At 41.9% G+C, this 25,120-nt stretch overlaps 1 protein-coding gene across 1 annotated transcript; it reads right to left on the reverse strand.

Annotated features, from left to right (window-relative positions):
- Positions 1 to 2,070: 2,070 nt before the first annotated feature.
- On the reverse strand, positions 2,071 to 24,650 carry LOC138366256 (cubilin-like). The gene is made up of 7 exons (XM_069327217.1): positions 24,601 to 24,650; positions 21,975 to 22,047; positions 11,408 to 11,556; positions 9,417 to 9,559; positions 7,548 to 7,764; positions 3,243 to 3,382; positions 2,071 to 2,692 (listed from the first exon to the last, which is right to left on the reverse strand). Exons 1-7 carry the CDS (start codon positions 24,610 to 24,612, stop codon positions 2,581 to 2,583), a joined length of 846 nt encoding a protein of 281 aa, XP_069183318.1. The 5' UTR covers positions 24,613 to 24,650; the 3' UTR covers positions 2,071 to 2,580.
- Positions 24,651 to 25,120: the final 470 nt, after the last annotated feature.

The following is a 25,120-nucleotide window of genomic DNA, read 5'->3' on the forward strand; positions in this document are numbered from 1 at the left end:
TTTTGTGTTTGTTTACCCTGAACTGTAGAGTTTCTAGTCATTGCTTAAGAATCTAGGTAACTGCAGGAGGCCTATTGGCCTATATGAGGCAGCTCCTATTTATGTCCATCCAAAATTGATCGTTGGGTTTCAGCTGCCTAATTAATGAAGGAGACGTAATTTATTATTTCCATGAAAGTATCCAATGATACAGTCCTTCCTACTTGAGGTTATCTTGAGATGATTTCGGGACTTAGCGTCCCCGCGGCCCGGTCCTCGACCAGGCCTCCGTTTTATTACACATCCCCAGGAAGCAGCCCATAGCAGCTGTCTAACTCCCAGGTACCTATTTACTGCTAAGTAACTGGGGCATCATGGTGAAAGAAACATTTTGCCCATTTGTCTTCGCTTCCACCGGGGATCAAACCCGGTACCTCAGGACTACGGATCCGAAGCGCTGTCCACCCAGCTGTCAGGCGCCCTTGGAAATAATAATTTAACTTCGCAAATTTTTCACGTAACTTCTGATGCTTTACTCCCCTCCACTAACAGAAGATTGTGCAATATGTTTATATAGTGGAGCATTACTTTCACTCAATTTGAGTGTTGGAGGTCTTATGTTTCCACGATTACGTCCAAAACTCCTCTGCCACAGACCTGGAAGTGTGTCTTCAAGATAGCGGGTAAGTTCGTTCCCGATGTCTCGCCGGTCCTTCACCTCCGTGGTTCTCTTGTGGCGGACTCATTGCAGGTCGCAACCGAACTGGGTTCCCACTTTAATTCTGTTAGCTCTGGTTCTCATCTTCCTCAATCTTTTTGCTCTTCGTCTCCTGCTTTCTCGTCCACAATCCTCCTTTGTGATTGTAGTTGACTCTTGTAGTGCCCTCATGGCTCTCGGGTCTTTAATCCTGTCCATCCGGTAGTTGTCGAGATTCAACATTGGCTGTTTGTTATCTCTAGTAAATTTTAATCCGTGGAGTTTTGCTGGGTTCCCAGCCATGTTGGTGTTTCTTTAAATGAGCATGCAGATGCTGCCGCTAAGGAAGCTATCCACACTTGTCCCATCTCCCATAAAGGTATTCCTTATTCCGACTTTTACCCAGTTATTCATTCCTCCATCCTTGCCCGTTGGCAGGGTTATTGGTCGTCTGTTACTGTTAACAAACTGCGTACTCTTAGGAGTCGTGTGTCCCTGTGGCCTTCCTCCTGTCACCGTAACCGGCAGTGGGAAATGGCTCTGGCGCAGTTGCATCTTGGAGTCACTTAATGGAGTGTCGCCCAGCTCCTTGTTGTCCAAATTGCATTGCCCCTCTTACTGTCGTGCATATCCTTGTTGAATGTCCTGACTTCCAGGACGAGCGTGTGTCTTGCTTTCTGACTGCCCCTCGCGGTCACTTGTCCCTCGATAGAATTCTTGGTGAATCGGATACTTTTGATATCGTTCGCCTTATGCGTTTCTGTTTTCGTATTGGTATCCTTGGTGATATTTAGCGCCCTCTGATTATTCCGCACATTTGGTGGTGCTACATAGCCTTCCCGGTTTGGTGCCTTCTTTTGATAATAACGTACTTACTTTCACTCAATTTAGTCATACTTTTCATCATTGCACATTGCTTTCATTTTTCAAATTTGATACTTGTATATTTGATGGGATATGAAGACAGACTGAAAGTTGGGATATGTGGACAGACAACAATAGGATATGAGAATAGACTTCAGAAGGGTTATGAATTTATCTGAGGGCTATTATCTCCAGTGACCTCAATGGGTACCGGAATCTCACGGCTTGGACCATTGAGGATTGACCACTGACCCTGGAAGAAACGAGACGATGTATCAACCAGCCCAAGTGGATGGGCATAGCAGGCTGGAAAATCTCTCCTGTATTCAATCCCCAATGTGGCTGTTGAATTTTAAAAATTACATGTGACTTTGAGAGCAATGTATAGCATTGTTGACTTCTTTGTCTAGCAAGGAGTTTATTTACCGGCATACAGATTATTCATGCATGTAATCGACAGAGACTTGCGTTAATTATTTTTCTCGTATCGCTGATCCAGGATACTTATAATGGAAAATCAGACTGTTACACTGGTAGAATATAATTTATTTTGGTACTTGCAAAACATATTTTAGTAAGCAACAACATTTTATTACAGAAGGTGGCTAATGTTTCCATGGAGAATGTGCTTCCTGTGGAGGGACTGTACACCTTGTGACTGGTTGTGTTTCTTTTAGATTAGATTAGATTTTTTATTCAGGTAAAGGTACACACATTGACGATGAGTTACAAACATAATGTTGGATTTAAAGATAGAGTTAGTACATACAATACCTAAAGCCACTAATACGCATAGCGTTTCGGGCAATTACAAGTCTGTTGGTTTTAAGGGGTCTGTATATTTTGCATGGGAGCTTCTACTTTAAATTGAATGACTGGAAAATACCCATTAGTTGATACTGCAGTTACCTTGCGTTGGTTCTGAAGATCAATGTCTCTGCGGCCCGGTCTCTGACATCATCTATTTAACTTCTCAGCTGATCCTTTCAAGATGGTGGTAACATCCTTCATAATATATGCGATCTGAAGAACTTAGTCGATTAAAAGTCCCAGGTCGTCCTCTGGAAGGTCACGTTGCATGTGAAACCAACGTATTCATTATTTTCTAGTTGACTTGATTGAAAGGTCATAAAAATATCTTCAGAGTTATATCTGAGAAAAAGATCACAGTATTAAAATCCAAACCATAACTAAAAAAAGTTTGTAATTTATCACTCACTCACAATTAATAATTACTTGTGCTAGACAATGTGGATTTCACAAAGTTTTTAATATTCAATATTGTTGTATATGAGTAGGAAGAAAACGGTGTGTTCATTTGCAGCAACAGCACAGGTTTGGAGTTTAAAGAAACCTGTAAAATTTGAGGTCTTGAGCATCCTTTATATATCAGAAAGGATGCTTAGGGTTAGCCTTACCCAACTTTGCAGTGGGAACGGTCTGGGGCATGAGGAGGACATAGGCTGGCCAGGGTGGCCATAATTCAAGAGGGAACAGTATGTTCGGGTCACATTCTGGCCCTCACAATGCCCGCCGGCTACACCTAGCTATGTATTTTGAAAACAGAGAGAGATATAGTCTGCAGGAAGCGTCAATATCATGGTGGTTTTAATTTCATTAAAGCACCAGAATTCTGACGCTGTATAGTCGATAGCAGTAAAATTGTGGTGCTTTAGGTGTGAGGACAGGTCAATATACTCACGTCTGAGACACATTTTCCAGCTGTCTGCCGCAAAACTTCTTGACGAACTCGATATTGACGTAATCCTTACATTGACTTCCCTTCTGAGGTCTCAGGTCGAATTCAGCGAAGTCAAGGGATATGATGAATCCTTTGGGAGCCTGTAATTGTAAATTTTACTTTCATCTGCTTTTTATGGGCATATTTGTCATGTTGAAAATATGGTTATATTATTTATGGATATCTTAGACATGGTTTGGCTTCTACTTTCCTGGGATGTTAGTGCAAAAGGTTCATTGACTTCTACCTTCATGGGCTAGGATTCACGAAGCACTTACGTGTTCACTTACAAGACATTACTTGAGCGTCTTGCAAGTGCATCTTACCTCGATCTTAGCACCTTAGTCTGCATTAACTAAACAGTTTACGTGCTCCGGAGCACATTGAGACCATCCTCATCCCAAGATTATCATTGTTATGGTGGACCTCGTAGCACTTTGTAGTTCGTAAACTGCTTTTAGTAAATACCGATTTAACATGATCACGATAAGATGTACAGGCCTCGTAAGTGCTTTATGAATCCTGACTGAATGGTGCCCCATTCAGTATATATATATATATATATATATATATATATATATATATATATATATATATATATATATATATATATATATATATATATATATATATATATATATATTGACAGTGGCTTGACGAAAAATGCAGACTGACCCCTCACATATATATATATATATATATATATATATATATATATATATATATATATATATATATATATATATATATATATATATATATATTATTAAATATGACCGAAAAAGTAAGATTAATAATTCTAACACGAATTTTCTCAATCTTTCGTACATTACGCTTCACTGTTGGAGGTAAATCAAAAATCACTTCTCCAAAATTCATTTTTATTTCTAGTCTGACGCGACACGGGCGCGTTTCGTAAAACTTATTACATTTTCAAAGACTTCACAAATACACAACTGATTAGAACTTACGTATCTCTGATTTTATATCTACATATTCGACCTCGAGACACAAAAGAAGGTCACTACCAAAGATACCTTACAAGCAGAACTTATTGCAGAAGGAGGAAAGAATCGAGGCAACTACAGAAGCACCATACTGTCCCCCGAGCTTAAAGCGGCAGCTAAAAGCCTTCGTGAGAACAAGGAGATAGTTGTCAGGAGAGGTGACAAGTCGCCAATATATGTCATTCTTAAAAAAGACGAATATCTAGCGAAAATGAACATCATACTCTCTGACCAAACTAAGTTCCAAAGGGTAACGAAGGACACTACAGCCGAATTAAAAGCAAAGGTCAACAAGCTGATCGAAACTGTGAACGCCAAGAAATCCGGACTCCACCTGCCAAAGATCATTGGGGAATATAAACCTGGATATGCGTATGGAAATGTCAAGACGCACAAGCCTGGAAACCCACTTCGGCCAATCATTAGCCAGATACCCACACCCACGTACAGACTGGCGAAGCGACTCAACGGCCTGCTGACTCCTTATGTTCCTTGCGCCTTCAGCCTGAAGTCTCCAAAGGAATTTGTGGACTTACTGCGGGGCACACGGGCCACAGGGATAAGAGCCTCGTTGGACGTAGAATCGCTGTTTACCAACGTACCTGTGGACGAGACAATCGGAATGATAGCCGACAGAGTGTATCGTGATCCAGCCTGTACTCCTCTTGACAGCCAGAAAATATTCTGAGGAAACTACTCCAAGCTTGTACTAAAGAGGCACCCTTCTTGAGCCCGGATGGGCACATGTATAAGCAAGTAGATGGGGTCGCCATGGGTTCTCCCCTAGGTGTCCTGTTTGCAAACTTCTACATGGGTACCATCGAGCAAAAAGTCTTAGTCGACATGAACTTGAAACCGGCCATATACTGCAGGTATGTTGACGACATTTTTACACAGGTACCTGATGTCAGACATCTGCAGGAGCTGAAGGAGGCATTTGAGCAGAGTTCCGTGCTGCGTTTCACTTACGAGATGGAAAAGGATGGGAAGCTGCCCTTTCTAGATGTAACAGTCATGGAAAAGGGCGGAGGTTTCCACACTGCAGTCTACACTAAGGAAACAAACATAGGAATGTGCCTAAATGCCAACAGCGACTGCCCTGACAGGTACAAGAGGAGTGTTGTTAACGCATATGTCGACCGTGCTCTCAGCCACAGCTCAGAATGGAAGCAAGTCGACGAAGAACTCTGTAGGGTAAGGCAGGTCCTAGTCAATAACGGCTTCTCCAATGGTTTCATCGAAGACATCATAAGAAGGAAAGTGAAAAGCCATGCAACCTCTGAAGAGACAACTAACACAACACCTATACCCCCTATTAGACTATTTTACAGGAACTTCTTTTCCACAGCTCATAAAACGGAGGAAAGGGTCCTGAAAGATATTGTTAATAGAAACGTTATCCCTACAGACAAAAATCAGAGGATACAACTGACGATTTACTATAAAACCAGAAAAACGGCCAGTCTACTCATGAGAAACTCTCCAGACACAAAACAGAACGCTTTAAAAGAGACTAACGTCGTCTATGCCTTCAAATGCCCACTTGGGGACTGTAAGCTCCAAAAAACCCAGTATATAGGCAAGACAACAACATCTCTTTCTAGGCGTTTAACGATGCATAAGCAACAGGGCTCCATTAAGGAACATATAATCTCTTCCCACAACCAAACCATCGCCAGAGAAATCCTAGTAAACAACACAGAAATCATCGATAGATACAGCGATAGCAGGCGGCTTGACGTTTGCGAGGCACTACACATCAAGAAGTCAACACCAGCAATCAACAGCCAATTATTGCACAACTATATTCTACCCGCCTCAAGACTCCGCTCCAATATAGAAGCATCAAGAAATATGGACCAATAGGCTTTCTACAAACACTTCTATTCAATACCCATTGTTTGTGTTCTGTCTTGTGTTGATACTTTTAATACCCTATTAATATCCCCTCTTGTTCTGTCTTGTGTTAATGCCACATCACCCCTCCCACCTCACTCAAATGTAGATATAAAATCGGAGATACGTAAGTTCTAATCAGTTGTGTATTTGTGAACTAAAGTCTTTGAAAATGTAATAAGTTTTACGAAACGCGCCCGTGTCGCGTCAGACTAGAAATAAAAATGAATTTTGGAGAATTGATTTTTGATTTACCTCCAACAGTGAAGCGTAATGTACGAAAGATTGAGAAAATTCGTGTTAGAATTATTAATCTTACTTTTTCGGTCATATTTAATAATATATGTCTACAGGAAAGACTGCTACCAAAATATACTTATATATATATATATATATATATATATATATATATATATATATATATATATATATATATATATATATATATATGTCGTACCTAGTAGCCAGAACTCACTTCTCAGCCTACTATTCAAGGCCCGATTTGCCTAATAAGCCAAGTTTTCCTGAATTAATATATTTACTATAATTTTTTTCTTATGAAATGATAAAGCAACCCTTTTCTCTATGTATGAGGTCAATTTTTTTTTATTGGAGTTAAAATTAACGTAGATATATGACCGAACCTAACCAACCCTACCTAACCTAACCTAACCTATATTTATAGGTAAGGTTAGGTTAGGTAGCCAAAAAAAGCTAGGTTAGGTTAGGTTAGGTAGGTTAGGTAGACGAAAAAACATTAATTCATGAAAACTTGGCTTATTAGGCAAATCGGGCCTTGAATAGTAGGCTGAGAAGTGCGTTCTGGCTATTAGGTACGACATATATATATATATATATATATATATATATATATATATATATATATATATATACAGTATATATATATATATATATATATATATATATATATATATATATATATATACAGTATATATATATATATATATATATATATATATATATATATATATATATATATATATATATATATATATATATATATATATATATATATATATATATATATAGGGGGGTACCACCACTGGTGTAATTATAGGGACCCACAGCCTCAGAGAAGGGAACACAGAGCACTCAGGGAAAAACTTGACATTTAACTCTGAATACGAAAGAGTGTTCACTTCTCCTACCACCCCCTTTTTTTTTTTATTATGATGTACACTTTATTATGCAAGGTTATATATATATATATATATATATAAATTATGACAAAACAGCAAGTAGGGAAAGTCCTAATGAGCCCAGTGGGTGCCTCACCCTTATCTCTCCCCCCAGCCCAGTGAGTGCCTCACCCTTATCTCTCCCCCAGCCCATTATGCCTCACCCTTATCCTCCACAGACAGACGATGTCCGCCGGGTACAGACTGGGGTAGTAAGGTGTGCTGAGGGTGCCCTCGAAGTCAACCAGACCCCCGCACACGAACTCCGACGTTATCTGCAGATGGAGTTCCCCTTTCTTGTGCGCGATGTCTCTGAGGTTCAGCTTCAGCACGACGACGTCGGACTTGGTCTCGTAGCTGACCTTTGCCTTCTTGCAATATCTGCCAGGAAGAAATATCGTCTTAATTTATTTATTTATTTATTTATTTATTTATTTATTTATTTATTTATATACAGGAAGGTACATTGGGTTTGTGAGAATACATTGGATAGTACAGTATTTACACTCTTGTAAAGCCACTAGTACGCGCAGCGTTTCGGGCAGGTCCTTAATCTAACAGATAATTTTAAGTAGGTAATTTCTATCAGAATTGATAAATGATAAAGATACATTGCAAGAGAAAAATGAGATGAGAGAGCTTAGTAAGTATATTAAAGTCTTAATGACAGTAGTTGTATGGAGACAATATTAAAGTCTTAAATGAATTAATATCAATCAATAAGGATAAATGGATTTATGTCTCGGTATTATTATATTATTTTGCTAAATTATATGTAATTAAATTAGCTAATTTAATGTTAAATTATTGCTAATTAAATTGTAATTAAACAATTAAATCAATATAATTAAATTATATCTTGTGTACGATGTCTCTAATGTTGTGTACGATGTTTCTAATGTTGTGTACGATGTCTCTAACGTTGTGTACGATGTCTCTAATGTTGTGTACGATGTTTCTAATGTTGTGTACGATGTCTCTAGCGTTGTGTACGATGGCTCTAATGTTGTGTACGATGGCTCTAATGTTGTGTACGATGTTTCTAATGTTGTGTACGATGTCTCTAACGTTGTGTACGATGGCTCTAATGTTGTGTACGATGGCTCTAATGTTGTGTACGATGTTTCTAATGTTGTGTACGATGTCTCTAACGTTGTGTACGATGGCTCTAATGTTGTGTACGATGGCTCTAATGTTGTGTACGATGTTTCTAATGTTGTGTACGATGTCTCTAACGTTGTGTACGATGGCTCTAATGTTGTGTACGATGGCTCTAATGTTGTGTACGATGTTTCTAATGTTGTGTACGATGTCTCTAACGTTGTGTACGATGGCTCTAATGTTGTGTACGATGGCTCTAATGTTGTGTACGATGTTTCTAATGTTGTGTACGATGTCTCTAACGTTGTGTACGATGGCTCTAATGTTGTGTACGATGGCTCTAATGTTGTGTACGATGGCTCTAATGTTGTGTACGATGTCTCTAATGTTGTGTACGATGTCTCTAATGTTGTGTACGATGTTTCTAATGTTGCGTACGATGTCTCTAATGTTGTGTACGATGTCTCTAATGCTTAACTCTAACGAGAAAAGATCAACTTCCGGGTACCAATTTACTGCTGGGTAAACAGAAGTATCAGGTGCAAGTTCCACCTAAGCCAACTACTGAACTTTCCCCAGGATGCAATCCACGTTAGTTGCCCAAACGCCTCAGTCCTGCCGGGGGAATCGACCCCGGTGCCTTTTGGCTGTGAGGCGACTGCCCTGGCCACTATGCTTAGCACTTTCTTCTGGCCGTGATTCACCAAGTACTTAAGTATCCACTTACGAAACCTGTACATCTTTCCTCGATCATGGCGGCCTTGTATTTATATGACAATTTACGAGCTAGTTACTGACAATCTCCTAGCAGTTCCAAGCTCACAAATTCCCGCTACGAGACAGTAAGCCGGGTCTCGAAGCCTTTCACCTGATACCCCTGTTCACCTTACCTGCCCCAGGAGTGAGACGCTAGAGAGGTCAATATTTCTCACCGCTGCTTCTTGGCCTTGTCGTAGGTGAGGTCGTCCGCATCAACGAGGCTGAGGAAGGAGTTGGAACAGTTGGGGTCGTTGGTACCGTCGTCCAGGGCCACGTGGCCGGCCACCCGGATGCCGTACTTCTTCAGCCCGACGCCCTGTCCCAGGGGACGCCACCACAAAGGTTACCACAAGCCCCAAACGCTGTATTAGTGACTTTAGGTATTGTATGTACTATATGCAGGCGAGGAGTCGCAATAACGTGGCTAAAGTATGTTGACCAGACCACACACTAGAAGGTGAAGGGACGACGACGTTTCGGTCCGTCCTGGACCATTCTCAAGTCGATTGTGAGAATGTCGACAATGGACTTAAGAATGGTCCAGGACGGACCGAAACGTCGTCGTCCCTTCACCTTCTAGTGTGAGGTTTGGTCAACATTCTATGTACCAACTCTATCTGTAAATCCAATATTATATTTATAACTCATCTTCTATGTATTTACTTTTACCTGAATAAAAATTTGAATTTTTGAATTTTTGAATTTAGTAAACAACAACAAACAGGTCAATATTGAGATTGTTAGTGGTGGTGGTGATTGTGAACAGTGATGGGGATGTTAATAGTGGTTTACCCGCATTTACCTAAGGCGCACTATCTCTTTAGTGGACTCGACAGGAAGCCACCGGCTTGTCCTGATGATTTTATCAAGCTGGATTTTCAAATTCAGCGATGTTTTGGCCATTACCGCTTCGGCGGGTAGGCGGTTCTACGGGTTTATGACCCTGTGGAGACTGCAGTGACTATGATGGTGGTGATAGTGAGGATACCTGGTGATAGTGAGGATACCTGGTGATAGTGAGGATACCTGGTGATGGCGAGGATACCTGGTGATAGTGAGGATACCTGGTGATAGTGAGGATACCTGGTGATAGTGAGGATACCTGGTGATGGCGAGGATACCTGGTGATAGTGAGGATACCTGGTGATAGTGAGGATACCTGGTGATAGTGAGGATACCTGGTGATGGCGAGGATACCTGGTGATGGCGAGGACAAAAAGATGGTGATTGCGATAACAAAAGTACCCAAACAGAGATGTTATTTAAGATTCGCTACTTAGAACAAAAAGTTCCAAGTAGCACGGGCTATGGTGAGCCCGTAGTGGACTTACCTGGCACAGGAGCGGGGCAAGTAGCACGGGCTATGGTGAGCCCGTAGTGGACTTACCTGGCACAGGAGCGGGGCAAGTAGCACGGGCTATGGTGAGCCCGTAGCGGACTTACCTGGCACAGGAGCGGGGCAAGTAGCACGGGCTATGGTGAGCCCGTAGTGGACTTACCTGGCACAGGAGCGGGGCAAGTAGCACGGGCTATGGTGAGCCCGTAGTGGACTTACCTGGCACAGGAGCGGGGCAAGTAGCCCGGGCTATGGTGAGCCCGTAGTGGACTTACCTGGCACAGGAGCGGGGCAAGTAGCACGGGCTATGGTGAGCCCGTAGTGGACTTACCTGGCACAGGAGCGGGGCAAGTAGCCCGGGCTATGGTGAGCCCGTAGTGGACTTACCTGGCACAGGAGCGGGGCAAGTAGCACGGGCTATGGTGAGCCCGTAGTGGACTTACCTGGCACAGGAGCGGGGCAAGTAGCACGGGCTATGGTGAGCCCGTAGTGGACTTACCTGGCACAGGAGCGGGGCAAGTAGCCCGGGCTATGGTGAGCCCGTAGTGGACTTACCTGGCACAGGAGCGGGGCAAGTAGCACGGGCTATGGTGAGCCCGTAGTGGACTTACCTGGCACAGGAGCGGGGCAAGTAGCCCGGGCTATGGTGAGCCCGTAGTGGACTTACCTGGCACAGGAGCGGGGCAAGTAGCACGGGCTATGGTGAGCCCGTAGTGGACTTACCTGGCACAGGAGCGGGGCAAGTAGCACGGGCTATGGTGAGCCCGTAGTGGACTTACCTGGCACAGGAGCGGTGCTGTAACTTGCCAAAGAGAGAGTGACACTGACCTTGAAGGCGACGCGGAGAGTGTAGGTACAGAGGTCACCCAGGTCAGACACCTGTCCATCACTACTGAAGGTGACCTCCAACACCTGTGTGACCTCCAGCATGACCTTCCCGCGCCCGCCACACGACGCTTGCTCGCTCACTCTGTCGTCTGCGTCAGTGTAGACAATATTACACTCAGTGTTAATGTTTGACACTGTCAGTGTTATCATCATTCACTGCCTGACAGACTGATCCCATTCCAGCTACACTGTCAGTTACGTTGACCACAGATACACTGGCAACACCGACAACCACTACACTGACAACGACTATACTGACTACAACTACACTGTCAACGACTACACTGACAACCACTACACTGACAAGGACAACACTGACAACCACTACACTGACAAGAACAACGCTGACAACCACTACACTGACAAGGACAACACTGACAACCACTACACTGACAAGAACAACACTGACAACCACTACACTGACAAGGACAACACTGACAAGAACAACACTGACAACCACTACACTGACAAGGACAACACTGACAACCACTACACTGACAAGAACAACACTGACAACCACTACACTGACAACCACTACACTGACAACCACTACACTGACAAGAACAACACTGACATCTACTACACTGACAACCACTACACTGACAAGAACAACACTGACATCCACTACACTGACAACCACTACACTGACAAGAACAACACTGACAACCACTACACTGACAAGAACAACATTGACAACCACTACACTGACAAGAACAACACTGACAACCACTACACTGACAAGAACAACACTGACAACCACTACACTGACAACCATTACACTGACAAGAACAACACTGACAACCACTACACTGACAAGAACAACACTGACAACCACTACACTGACAACCACTACACTGACAAGAACAACACTGACAACCACTACACTGACAAGAACAACACTGACAACCACTACACTGACAAGAACAACACTGACATCCACTACACTGTCAAGAACAACACTGACATCTACTACACTGTCAAGAACAACACTGACATCTACTACACTGACAAGAACAACACTGACAACCACTACACTGACAACCACTACACTGTCAAGAACAACACTGACATCTACTACACTGTCAAGAACAACACTGACATCTACTACACTGTCAAGAACAACACTGACATCTACTACACTGACAACCACTACACTGACAAGAACAACACTGACAAGAACAACACTGACAACCACTACACTGACATCTACTACACTGACAAGAACAACACTGACATCCACTACACTGACAAGAACAACACTGACAACCACTACACTGACATCTACTACACTGACAAGAACAACACTGACAACCACTACACTGACAACAACAACACTGACAACCACTACACTGACAAGAACAACACTGACAACCACTACACTGTCAAGAACAACACTGACATCTACTACACTGACAAGAACAACACTGACAACCACTACACTGACAAGAACAACACTGACAACCACTACACTGACAAGGACAACAACGACAACCACTACACTGACAAGGACAACAACGACAACCACTACACTGACAAGAACAACACTGACAACCACTACACTGACAAGGACAACACTGACAACCACTACACTGACAAGAACAACACTGACAACCACTACACTGACAAGGACAACACTGACAAGAACAACACTGACAACCACTACACTGACAAGGACAACAATGACAAGAACAACACTGACAACCACTACACTGACATCTACTACACTGACAAGAACAACACTGACAACCACTACACTGACAAGAACAACACTGACAACCACTACACTGACAAGAACAACACTGACAACCACTACACTGACAAGAACAACACTGACAACCACTACACTGTCAAGAACAACACTGACATCTACTACACTGACAAGAACAACACTGACAACCACTACACTGACAAGAACAACACTGACAACCACTACACTGACAAGGACAACAACGACAACCACTACACTGACAAGGACAACAACGACAACCACTACACTGACAAGAACAACAACGACAACCACTACACTGACAAGAACAACACTGACAACCACTACACTGACAAGGACAACACTGACAACCACTACACTGACAAGAACAACACTGACAACCACTACACTGACAAGGACAACACTGTCAACCACTACACTGACCACAACTGCGTTTACGTCTCACTCCGGGTGGACACAGTCAGTATAAGAATAAGTACACTGTATAATGCCTGGTCGGGGAGTTACTTTCTGATTTGCTTATGTCGCCAAAGCATATTAAATGGTTATACCATTTTCCATTTTTATATACCATTATACCATTTTTATTTATTTATATTTATATACAGTTTTTGTTTATTTATATACCATATACAAAATCATCAGGACAAATGAAGGGGAGGACCTTTGACAAGCCGCCGGCTTCCTGTCCACGTCGAGGCCGCAAGTGTTAGTGGTCTTCAGGTAAAAAATTACTGTTACTCTCCCCTCAAACTTTGCTTTGACCTTTGTCTCAGACAGCTTAGGGAGAGACGTCCTGAAGGTACCGAGGGCTGGCGACTTACGGTGGACAGGAAGCCGGCGGCTTGTCAAAGGTCCTCCCTTCCATTTGCTCTGATGATTTTTTCAAGCTCGATTTTAAAATTCAGCAGAGCTTTGGCGGGTAGGCGGTTCCATGGGTTTATAACCCTGTGGGTGAAAAAGCATCTGTTTTCAGTCCGACAGTGTGGCTTGTTGAGCTTGGACCCGTTGTTCCTTGTTTGTGTTACATCTGACCTATTGAAGAAGTTGTCTGGGTCAACATCCTCCAAATTGTTCAGTATTTTAAAAGTTTGGATGAGATCAGCCTTGTCATGTCTGGTTTGTTGTGTTGTTGGTCCTGTGGCCCTCAACTTTCCTTGTTATGAGTCAGCTTAGATCAGAAATGATTTTGGAGATATAAGTAATCACAAAATACTTCTTACTAACAAATTCTAAACAAGACCAGAAACAGGTATATATAGTTTCATACCGTTCTGTCCATTTTGCCCAGCAGAAACGTAGAAACTACAACAGTTTTGATTAACAGAAGTTTAAAAATACAACAGTTTTGCCTAAGGAGAAACGCACGAGCCTAACCAACCCCCTTTATGAACAATTTTGGGAGTGAGAGAGTAAGAGCCCTGAATAACGCAGTATGTAAAACATGTGAATGTGAAACACAAGGGAGTATCATACTGGAAGTCACTCCAAAACAGAAAAAATATTTAACAATTTGAATTTCTTATTTATGGTACTTTTTAGGTAATTTTGAGGCATTCATTGAAATACTGTTGAAAACTTTGTGGCCGAGTTAATGTGTTTCTGGAGGTCAGGGAGGACGGTCACGCTCCTCCTGTGTCCCTCTCAAGGTAAAGTCTGGCCTTAAGTCTTGTTTTTATAACTGCTTGCCACATTTATATATGATACTTCAGTAACTCTACAATAATATATATAGTTATTTGATATATAATCAAAATATTTGAGAGTATTTAACAACCTTTAGAGTCCTCTGCATACATGATTATTTCGTAGGTAGTTCCTTCAGTGAGTAGTTAACTATTGAGTCGTGTTAACTGAGTAGTTAACTATTGAGTCGTGTTTACTGAGTAGTTAACTATTGAGTCGTGTTAACTGAGTAGTTAACTATTGAGTCGTGTTAACTGAGTAGTTAACTATTGAGTCGTGTTAACTGAGTAGTTAACTATTGAGTCGTGTTAACTGAGTAGTTAACTATTGAGTCGTGTTTACTGAGTAGTTAACTATTGAGTCGTGTTAACTGAGTAGTTAACTATTGAGTCGTGTTAACTGAGTAGTGAACTATTGAGTCGTGTTAACTGAGTAGTTAACTATTGAGTCGTGTTAACTGAGTAGTGAACTATTGAGTCGTGTTAACTCAGTTGTTAACTATTGAGTCGTGTTAACTGAGTAGTGAACTATTGAGTCGTGTTAACTCAGTTGTTAACTATTGAGTCGTGTTAACTGAGTAGTTAACTATTGAGTCGTGTTAACTGAGTAGTTAACTATTGAGTCGTGTTTACTGAGTAGTTAACTATTGAGTCGTGTTAACTGAGTAGTTAACTATTGAGTCGTGTTAACTGAGTAGTGAACTATTGAGTCGTGTTAACTGAGTAGTTAACTATTGAGTCGTGTTAACTGAGTAGTGAACTATTGAGTCGTGTTAACTCAGTTGTTAACTATTGAGTCGTGTTAACTGAGTAGTGAACTATTGAGTCGTGTTAACTGAGTAGTTAACTATTGAGTCGTGTTAACTGAGTAGTGAACTATTGAGTCGTGTTAACTCAGTTGTTAACTATTGAGTCGTGTTAACTGAGTAGTGAACTATTGAGTCGTGTTAACTGAGTAGTTAACTATTGAGTCGTGTTAACTGAGTAGTGAACTACTGAGTCGTGTTAACTCAGTTGTTAACTACTGAGTCGTGTTAACTCAGTTGTTAACTATTGAGTCGTGTTAACTGAGTAGTTAACTATTGAGTCGTGTTAACTGAGTAGTTAACTATTGAGTCGTGTTAACTGAGTAGTGAACTATTGAGTCGTGTTAACTCAGTTGTTAACTATTGAGTCGTGTTAACTGAGTAGTTAACTATTGAGTCGTGTTAACTGAGTAGTTAACTATTGAGTCGTGTTAACTGAGTAGTTAACTATTGAGTCGTGTTAACTGAGTAGTGAACTATTGAGTCGTGTTAACTCAGTTGTTAACTATTGAGTCGTGTTAACAGAGTAGTTAACTATTGAGTCGTGTTAACTGAGTAGTTAACTATTGAGTCGTGTTAACTGAGTAGTTAACTATTGAGTCGTGTTAACTGAGTAGTTAACTATTGAGTCGTGTTAACTGAGTAATTAACTATTGAGTCGTGTTAACTGAGTAGTGAACTATTGAGTCGTGTTAACTCAGTTGTTAACTATTGAGTCGTGTTAACTGAGTAGTGAACTATTGAGTCGTGTTAACTGAGTAGTGAACTATTGAGTCGTGTTAACTGAGTAGTTAACTATTGAGTCGTGTTAACTCAGTTGTTAACTATTGAGTCGTGTTAACTGAGTAGTGAACTATTGAGTCGTGTTAACTGAGTAGTGAACTATTGAGTCGTGTTAACTGAGTAGTTAACTATTGAGTCGTGTTAACTGAGTAGTTAACTATTGAGTCGTGTTAACTGAGTAGTGAACTATTGAGTCGTGTTAACTGAGTAGTTAACTATTGAGTCGTGTTAACTGAGTAGTGAACTATTGAGTCGTGTTAACTGAGTAGTGAACTATTGAGTCGTGTTAACTGAGTAGTTAACTATTGAGTCGTGTTAACTGAGTAGTGAACTATTGAGTCGTGTTAACTGAGTAGTGAACTATTGAGTCGTGTTAACTGAGTAGTTAACTATTGAGTCGTGCTAACTGAGTAGTGAACTATTGAGTCGTGTTAACTGAGTAGTGAACTATTGAGTCGTGTTAACTGAGTAGTTAACTATTGAGTCGTGTTAACTGAGTAGTTAACTATTGAGTCGTGTTAACTGAGTAGTGAACTATTGAGTCGTGTTAACTGAGTAGTGAACTATTGAGTCGTGTTAACTGAGTAGTTAACTATTGAGTCGTGTTAACTGAGTAGTGAACTATTGAGTCGTGTTAACTGAGTAGTGAACTATTGAGTCGTGTTAACTGAGTAGTTAACTATTGAGTCGTGTTAACTGAGTAGTGAACTATTGAGTCGTGTTAACTGAGTAGTTAACTATTGAGTCGTGTTAACTGAGTAGTTAACTATTGAGTCGTGTTAACTCAGTAGTTAACTATTGAGTCGTGTTAACTGAGTAGTTAACTATAGAGTCGTGTTAACTGAGTAGTTAACTATAGAGTCGTGTTAACTGAGTAGTTAACTATAGCGTCGCCTCAGCTTGGACGAGCATAACTTGAGGATAAGTTGACAAGATACAAATAATTACCAACAATACCTTACCTATTATAGATACCCAATATACACAAAATATTTTTATCCTGGGAAACACAGTTTTTTGGTTACCCAGAATGTTAAAATTGACGAATTATGTCTTTTTTTTTTTGGTCGGTTAGCACTACAATCACCTTTTGTGGTTGATTGTTCAATAAATCGCTGAACTATATGTTTAACACATCTCCCACCCTGTCCATGGAGGACAGAATAAAATGTATATATGCTGGTTAGCATTGTAAATGTCTGGCCACGTCTGTAGTAGAAAAAAAAACCTTAGCACCCAGGCCTTGCCTGCTCCTCACCCCTGGCGCCTAGCCTACTCTGTCTTGGCCGGGACAGTGTGAGACTATCTTGTTTGAGGAGCTGTTCACTTGAGACAGTTAAGCAAGTCTCAGCTGTGTCTGGGTACAAGTGACAGGATGAACAACCCAGCGGGTTTTCTTCCTATTGGGGAGTGTTGTACATGCTGCTATGGCGGTGTGTCCACTCAGGGGATAAGTGGCGCTGCCCAATACTGTCACTATGGCGGTGTGTCCACTCAGGGGATAAGTGGCGCTGCCCAATACTGTCACTATGGCGGTGTGTCCACTCACAGGATGAGTGGCGCTGCCCAATACTGTCACTATGGCGGTGTGTCCACTCACAGGATGAGTGGCGCTGCCCAATACTGTCACTATGGCGGTGTGTCCACTCACAGGATGAGTGGCGCTGCCCAATACTGTCACTATGGCGGTGTGTCCACTCACAGGATGAGTGACGCTGCCCAATACTGTCACTATGGCGGTGTGTCCACTCACAGGATGAGTGACGCTGCCCAATACTGTCACTATGGCGGTGTGTCCACTCACAGGATGAGTGACGCTGCCCAATACTGTCACTATGGCGGTGTGTCCACTCACAGGATGAGTGGCGCTGCCCAATACTGTCACTATGGCGGTGTGTCCACTCACAGGATGAGTGGCGCTGCCCAATAAACTCGCCCCTCGGGGCAAAATTAAATTAATTAAGTGTGAGACTAGGCCTGTTCTACAAGTGACCGGAATGTGTATGCCTTCCAGTACAATAACAAATTTTCTCTACTGCTCCCTCTTTTGTACATATAATTCCCTCTTCCATATATTTCTTATTTCCTAGTTTATTAGCTGGCGTATTTTACCCTCTCCCACATTCCTTATTTATATTCCAAGCCTCATTCTACAAGTTATTGTTATATTCAATGTCATTACATCATATGTTCCTTTTATGATATTCAGTTCAATGTAATTTCAACTCAATTACTCCAATTTATTTGATCCTGTCATGATTCCAGGTAGCCTAGCCGAGGCTGCCTCGCATGAGAGCTTTTCCCTCTCACCCGTTCTTTTGTGGTTTAATCTGTTGTTGTTGTTTAAGATTCAGCTACTGGGAACTATAAGTTCCAAGTAGCACGGGCTATAGTGAGCCCGTAGTGAACTTACCCGGCACAGGAGCGGGGCTGTAACTTGAGGTGGTTTAATCGTTCGTGCCAGTATATTTGAGTTAGACAAGGTATAGGTAGGATCAGTCCGAGTGTGACTATATGAGTTTAGGGACGATTATGTGGTGAGGAGAGCTTGGGGAGGCGAGGACATTCTCCCGCCTAAAGCAGGAACGTGCCAGAGCCTTTAGAAGCTCAAGACACCACGCCAAGCTACCATGACAACCAAGAAAGACTCATGTAGATGGTCCATCTTGTAGCGTCGTGCAAGATCGTGCAAGGCGGCCCGGAGAGTTGATATTAATTGTATAACCGTGACGCCTCACTCAGCCTAGAGACATCAGAGGTACACTGATGCTCGTCTCCGGTTGGACCTGCTTGTCTAATTTGATTTAATAAAGCGGGGGCAGATTACTAGTAAATCATTGTGGGTAATCTGGGGTAAGTTATGCTTATCCAGATTACTAGTTATCTGGGTCAGTGCCCGCTCTCAATGTTGGACGGTGAAATTTGTGGGGCAACGCCATGGCTACTTTATTGCGTTTGAACCAATAACTTTATCACAGGACATGCTTATATATTTTTGTGGCCTAGTATCTGTATTAAGAAATGAGAACTGAGAGATGAATGATACAATGGATAAGCTGTAGACATTTCTTTGTGAGTAACGATTTGTTGACCGATAACGATTCTGAATTTGTTAGGCTGCATTATTCTTACGGTCCCATTTCCAGGGACAATTTCTGGCAGTATTATAGTTTCATTTGATTGTGAGATACATGTCCATTATTTACACTATTCTGTAAACAAGATTTTTCTTGCATTGAGCTATCTGGACAACTATTATAGTGGACAGTAGAAAACATTGCGATATATTTGAAATGTATAATAACTAATAGTGATTTCGTGGCCGAGAAACTAGGCTACTCAATTCTTTATTGAAGACTGGACAACATCAATGCGGCTACGATTATTGATGACGTTAATTAATTTATGATAAAAGATGTACACATTTTTTATTGGGGTAAAGTCATGCTAAATTTGGGCATAGTTTGAATTACTCGTACCTTGAAACCCTGAGGTGAGCGCACAAGCAATTCTGACCAACAGCTTACCCTAACCTTTCATTACATCAGGCTGTATTGCAATAGAGTGGGGAACAGATTCGAGTAAGCCGACTGCAAGAAATCATTGCACATGAGGCTGTGGCCTAATGGACTTCGTCAGCATGCTTTGGTGACAGGGGCTCGAACTGGCCCCTGTGGCGGTTCCCCACGTCCAGGTAACGGCCACAGGTATATACAGCCGTTGCTGATATATACACATAACAAATTTGCAACAAATTTAGTGTGACGAAAGGTGTGGCTTGAGGTGATGGGGTCCCAGTTCTCCCATGTTGACCAGACCACACACTAGACATTCTCAAGTCGACAATCGACTTGAGAATGGTCCAGGATAGACCGAAACGTCGTCGTATCTTCACCTTCTAGTGTGTGGTCTGGTCAACATACTTTAGCCACGTTACTGTGATTCCTCGCCTGCACCCAGTTCTCCCACTTCATCACACCTCATATCTCTTGATATCTTTCACACAAATTATTTTATTCCCATACGGCGTTTCGCTCACACCTTCAGAATATTTAAACTGACGATTATATGCGTGTTTTTTGGCGGGCCGCTGCTTGGATAAGCGCAGTCTGATTAAAGATGGTAAACCACACGAAAAATCAGTTAAGGTTCGAGCAGCCTCTCTTTCATGGTGTTAATAACTCAACCACTTGGACTAGTTTGTAGAGCGACGGCCATGCTTCTTGTAAGGTCGGCATTCGATTCCTGAATGGTCCAAATGGTTGCGCATCGTTCCTTCACTCCGGCCTCCTTGTCCTCATATCCCAGCTCCGTGTCCTCATATCCCAGCTCCTTGTCCTCATATCCCAGCTCCGTGTCCTCATATCCCAGCTCCTTGTCCTCATATCCCAGCTCCTTGTCCTCATATCCCAGCTCCTCGTCCTCTTATCCCTTCCAAGTGCTATAGATAATCATGGTGGCTTAGCGCTTTCTCCTGTAAATAACTACTAGCTTTTTACTAAATACTTAAAAATATTTTTTAGGTTGGGATTTACGCATAGTAAGGCCTAGGAAAGGTTAGGCGAGGTGTTTTGGTTATGTTGACTGAGGGACTTACAACCTGGCCTCAGGCTATGTTCATTCCATGCAGTGGCCGACCCCAAAGACTCATTCAGCACTTTTAACATGCTGTTCATTCAAAATAGGAATGTTCTCAAATATAAATTGGCATTATTATACATTAGCATACTGTGCATATTTAGGCATTGGTTAGGTTAGGTGTTTAGGTTCTGTTGGCGATTATTTGTATTTGTAGTACGTGGGTGAAGCATTTACAGCGTTGTGGTTCGAACAAAATTCGTCAGTGAAGCATTTGTTCCGGAAGTGTTCGAACGTCAGCAGTTGTGAGTCGTGTGTAACCAGCCCGTCCTCCAAACAAAGATCCAAAAGTGATTCCATCCACCCGCCAAACCCCCTGTTTATAAATGAAAAGCGGTTTACACACGACTCACAACTGCTGACGTTCGAACATTTCCGGAACAAGTGCTTCACTGACGAATTTTGTAGGAACCACAACGCTGTAAATGCTTCACCCACGTACTACAAATACAAATAATCGCCAACAGAACCTAAACGCCTAACCTAACCTAACCTATGCCTATATATGCACAATATGCTAATATATTATAATATTAATTTATACTTGAGAAAATTCCCGTTTTGAATGAACAGCAAGTTAAAATTTATGAATCCGTCAGTGGGGTCGACCGCTGGATGGAATGGACTTGAGTAGAGTCGTGTGTAAACCTTTTTTTTTCATTTTGGCGGCTAGATTAACCAAGATTTGGTCTTTGTTTACGAGAACGGGCTGATATTTGTTGGGCTTGGGTGAAATATTTCGGGATTCGAACAGACAACTGTTCGAGGAAAGTTCAAAGTTATGCTTATGCGGATGGACTGGATTAACGAACCTTTGTTGATACAGACAGACTGGCAGAAACTTTGGACAACGAAGTTCGAACACTTACTTGAAAGGTCATTCGGAGCAGGTGTGATAGGCCAGGCGAGAGCGCCCCAGACGACCATCACAGCCACCACCACCTGGAACACAACCGTTACGTCAATACTGCAGCATTAAGGTAAACAAATCAGTATACATCTAGTACAGTTATATGATAATTTAACACATCTGAGAATCTATAATTTATATAACTGGGTTTATTCCGTGCTTATTTATGTGGGGTTTAATTCCCTTTGTACGGGAAGCCTAATATATTTAAGTTTATTGACGTCCCCCAAGGCCATTTTTCACCCAGGATGTTACATAGTTGCCTAGCTCCTGGGTACCAATTTGCTGCTGCGTGAACAGAGACATCAGAACAAGATTTCCCTAGGCCACGTGTGGTAAACCAATGGCACACGTGCCTAGCGTGGCACACCAGTAAATTTTGCTGGCACACGGCATGCAGTGGCGCCCATGATGCCTCAACCCCCCCCCCCACCCATATTAAATTAAGATATTAAAGTTATCGTTACTGGCAAATGAAGCAGATTAATATAGCGGCTGGCCTTGAACGATTGGTTAAATATTTAAATGACATTCGTGTATTTTTGATAAATTCTAATCAAGAATAATTAAGAATCTAATTAAGAAGCAAGTAATGTTCAGTGGATTTATAGACTGAGGATTTTCATAGATTTCTTATCACGTGTAAATGACTTGAACACTAATAATAATAATAAAAATAATAATAATAATAATGTTGATTTAGGGAAAAGTACATACATACAAAATGAGTAACAAACAGAATGTTGTATTGCTAGACAGAGTGGTAGTAGTATACTAAGCCTAAAGCCACTAATGCGAACAGCGTTTCGGACAAGTTAACCGGGATCTGGTAAAACACTTGATAACATAAAAAGATCTTTTTATGTTATCTTTGATAACATAAAAGCCTTTGAAATCAAACCGAAAATTTGTAATCGTGTTGTGGACAAGGGCACATTTAAATATTTGCCAGACCTAGAAACACACGAGGTATCTCTACGTTCACCAGAAAACTATTACAAATTCGGAGTACAGCATTCATGTGCAATTTTCCTTAAAATGTATTAAATTCAGGTCATTTGAAGAAACTGCAGAGTTGATAAAGTGTGCAGACAGTGCAACATTAGACAACCTGAACCTATAACTGTTACAGTGGATTGATTTTGATGATTTTGAGATGTAATTGATTCATTTACTAAGCAGTTCAATTTATTGGACAATATTATCGACATAAAAAGCTGAACTAGAAAATATTGAAATGATCGGTTTAGTGACTGATGCAGAGAACTGCAGAAAAAGGAGGGACACATTTACACGTCAAGTCATTTACACGAAAGAGGGCTTAGTATACTACTACCTCTATCTAGCATTACAACATTCTGCTTGTAACTCATTTTGTATGTATGTACTTTTCTCTAAATCAACATTATTATTATTATTATTTGTATTATTATTATAAGTGTTCAAGTCATTTACACTTGATAAGAAATTGAGATTCTGAAATTCCATTTATGACATTTTCAACTGTCTAGAAAATCTTTCGCTGACAGTATTAACTATTTTCTTGGGCATATTCCTGGGAGTCACTGTCTTCAGTGATGAACTGTGACAATTGTAGTTACGGAAGTAGACTTACTGAGGAGACAGGCTGTGTTACGAGGCTGTGTCACGAGGCTGTGTCACTAGACTGTGTCACGAGGCTGTGTCACTAGACTGTGTCACGAGGCTGTGTCACGAGACTGTCACTAGACTGTCACGAGGCTGTGTCACGAGGCTGTGTCACTAGACTGTGTCACTAGACTGTGTCACGAGGCTGTGTCACGAGGCTGTGTCACTAGACTGTGTCACGAGGCTGTGTCACGAGGCTGTGTCACGAGACTGTGTCACGAGACTGTGTCACTAGACTGTGTCACGAGGCTGTGTCACGAGGCTGTGTCACTAGACTGTGTCACGAGCCTGTGTCACGAGGCTGTGTCACGAGGCTGTGTCACTAGACTGTGTCACGAGGCTGTGTCACGTGGCTGTGTCACGAGGCTGTGTCACTAGACTGTGTCACGAGGCTGTGTCACTAGACTGTGTCACGAGGCTGTGTCACTAGACTGTGTCACGAGGCTGTGTCACTAGACTGTGTCACGAGGCTGTGTCACTAGACTGTGTCACGAGGCTGTGTCACTAGACTGTGTCACTAGACTGTGTCACGAGGCTGTGTCACTAGACTGTGTCACGAGGCTGTGTCACTAGACTGTGTCACGAGGCTGTGTCACTAGACTGTGTCACGAGGCTGTGTCACTAGACTGTGTCACGAGGCTGTGTCACTAGACTGTGTCACTAGACTGTCACGAGGCTGTGTCACAACGCTGTGTCACTAGACTGTGTCTCTAGACTGTGTCACTAGACTGTGTCTCTAGACTGTGTCACTAGACTGTGTCACGAGGCTGTGTCACGAGGTGGTGGAGGCTAAGACCGTCCGTAGTTTCAAAGCGTTATACGACAAAGAGTGCTGGGAAGACGGGACACCACGAGCGTAGTTCTCATCCTGTAACTACACTTAGGTAATTAATGACACAGTAATCAAGGCTGCCTCACACTGTGGCTGGAACACTCACCTGTGTGATCATGACTCCAAATGAGTCTTGTTGCGTGTGTGGAGTGAAGGTGTTTGGTCTGACTTACCTGTGACGCAGGGAGGGAGGGAGGGAGGCAGGCAGGGAGAGAGAGGGAGGGAGAGAGAGAGAAAGGGAGAGAGAGAGAAAGGGAGAGAGAGAGAAAGGGAGAGAGAGAGAGAGAGAGAGAGAGAGAGAGAGGGAGAGAGACAGACAGAGGAAGAGAGAGAGAGAGAGAGAGAGAGAGTAGAGTTGATCTCTAGGTCATCTGTAGTGACACTCATCTCAACTTTCTCTCTGACTCCGACTTCAGCCAACTTCTACCAAACAGTACAAAAAAAATGAATGTTTATATAAAATTAAATCCCCCCAATTTACACGGAGATATTGAATTAAGAAAAATCAAGGATGGTTATATCACTAACTATAATAAATTATACATTAATTTTTAAATTTAAATTTTAATGACTATTCAAGAACCGTGGTGAAGGATTCGAACACAGTTTAGGTAATTCTTAAACTC

This window comes from Procambarus clarkii, chromosome 19, assembly GCF_040958095.1.
Source record: "Procambarus clarkii isolate CNS0578487 chromosome 19, FALCON_Pclarkii_2.0, whole genome shotgun sequence".
NCBI classification, from domain to species: domain Eukaryota; kingdom Metazoa; phylum Arthropoda; class Malacostraca; order Decapoda; family Cambaridae; genus Procambarus; species Procambarus clarkii.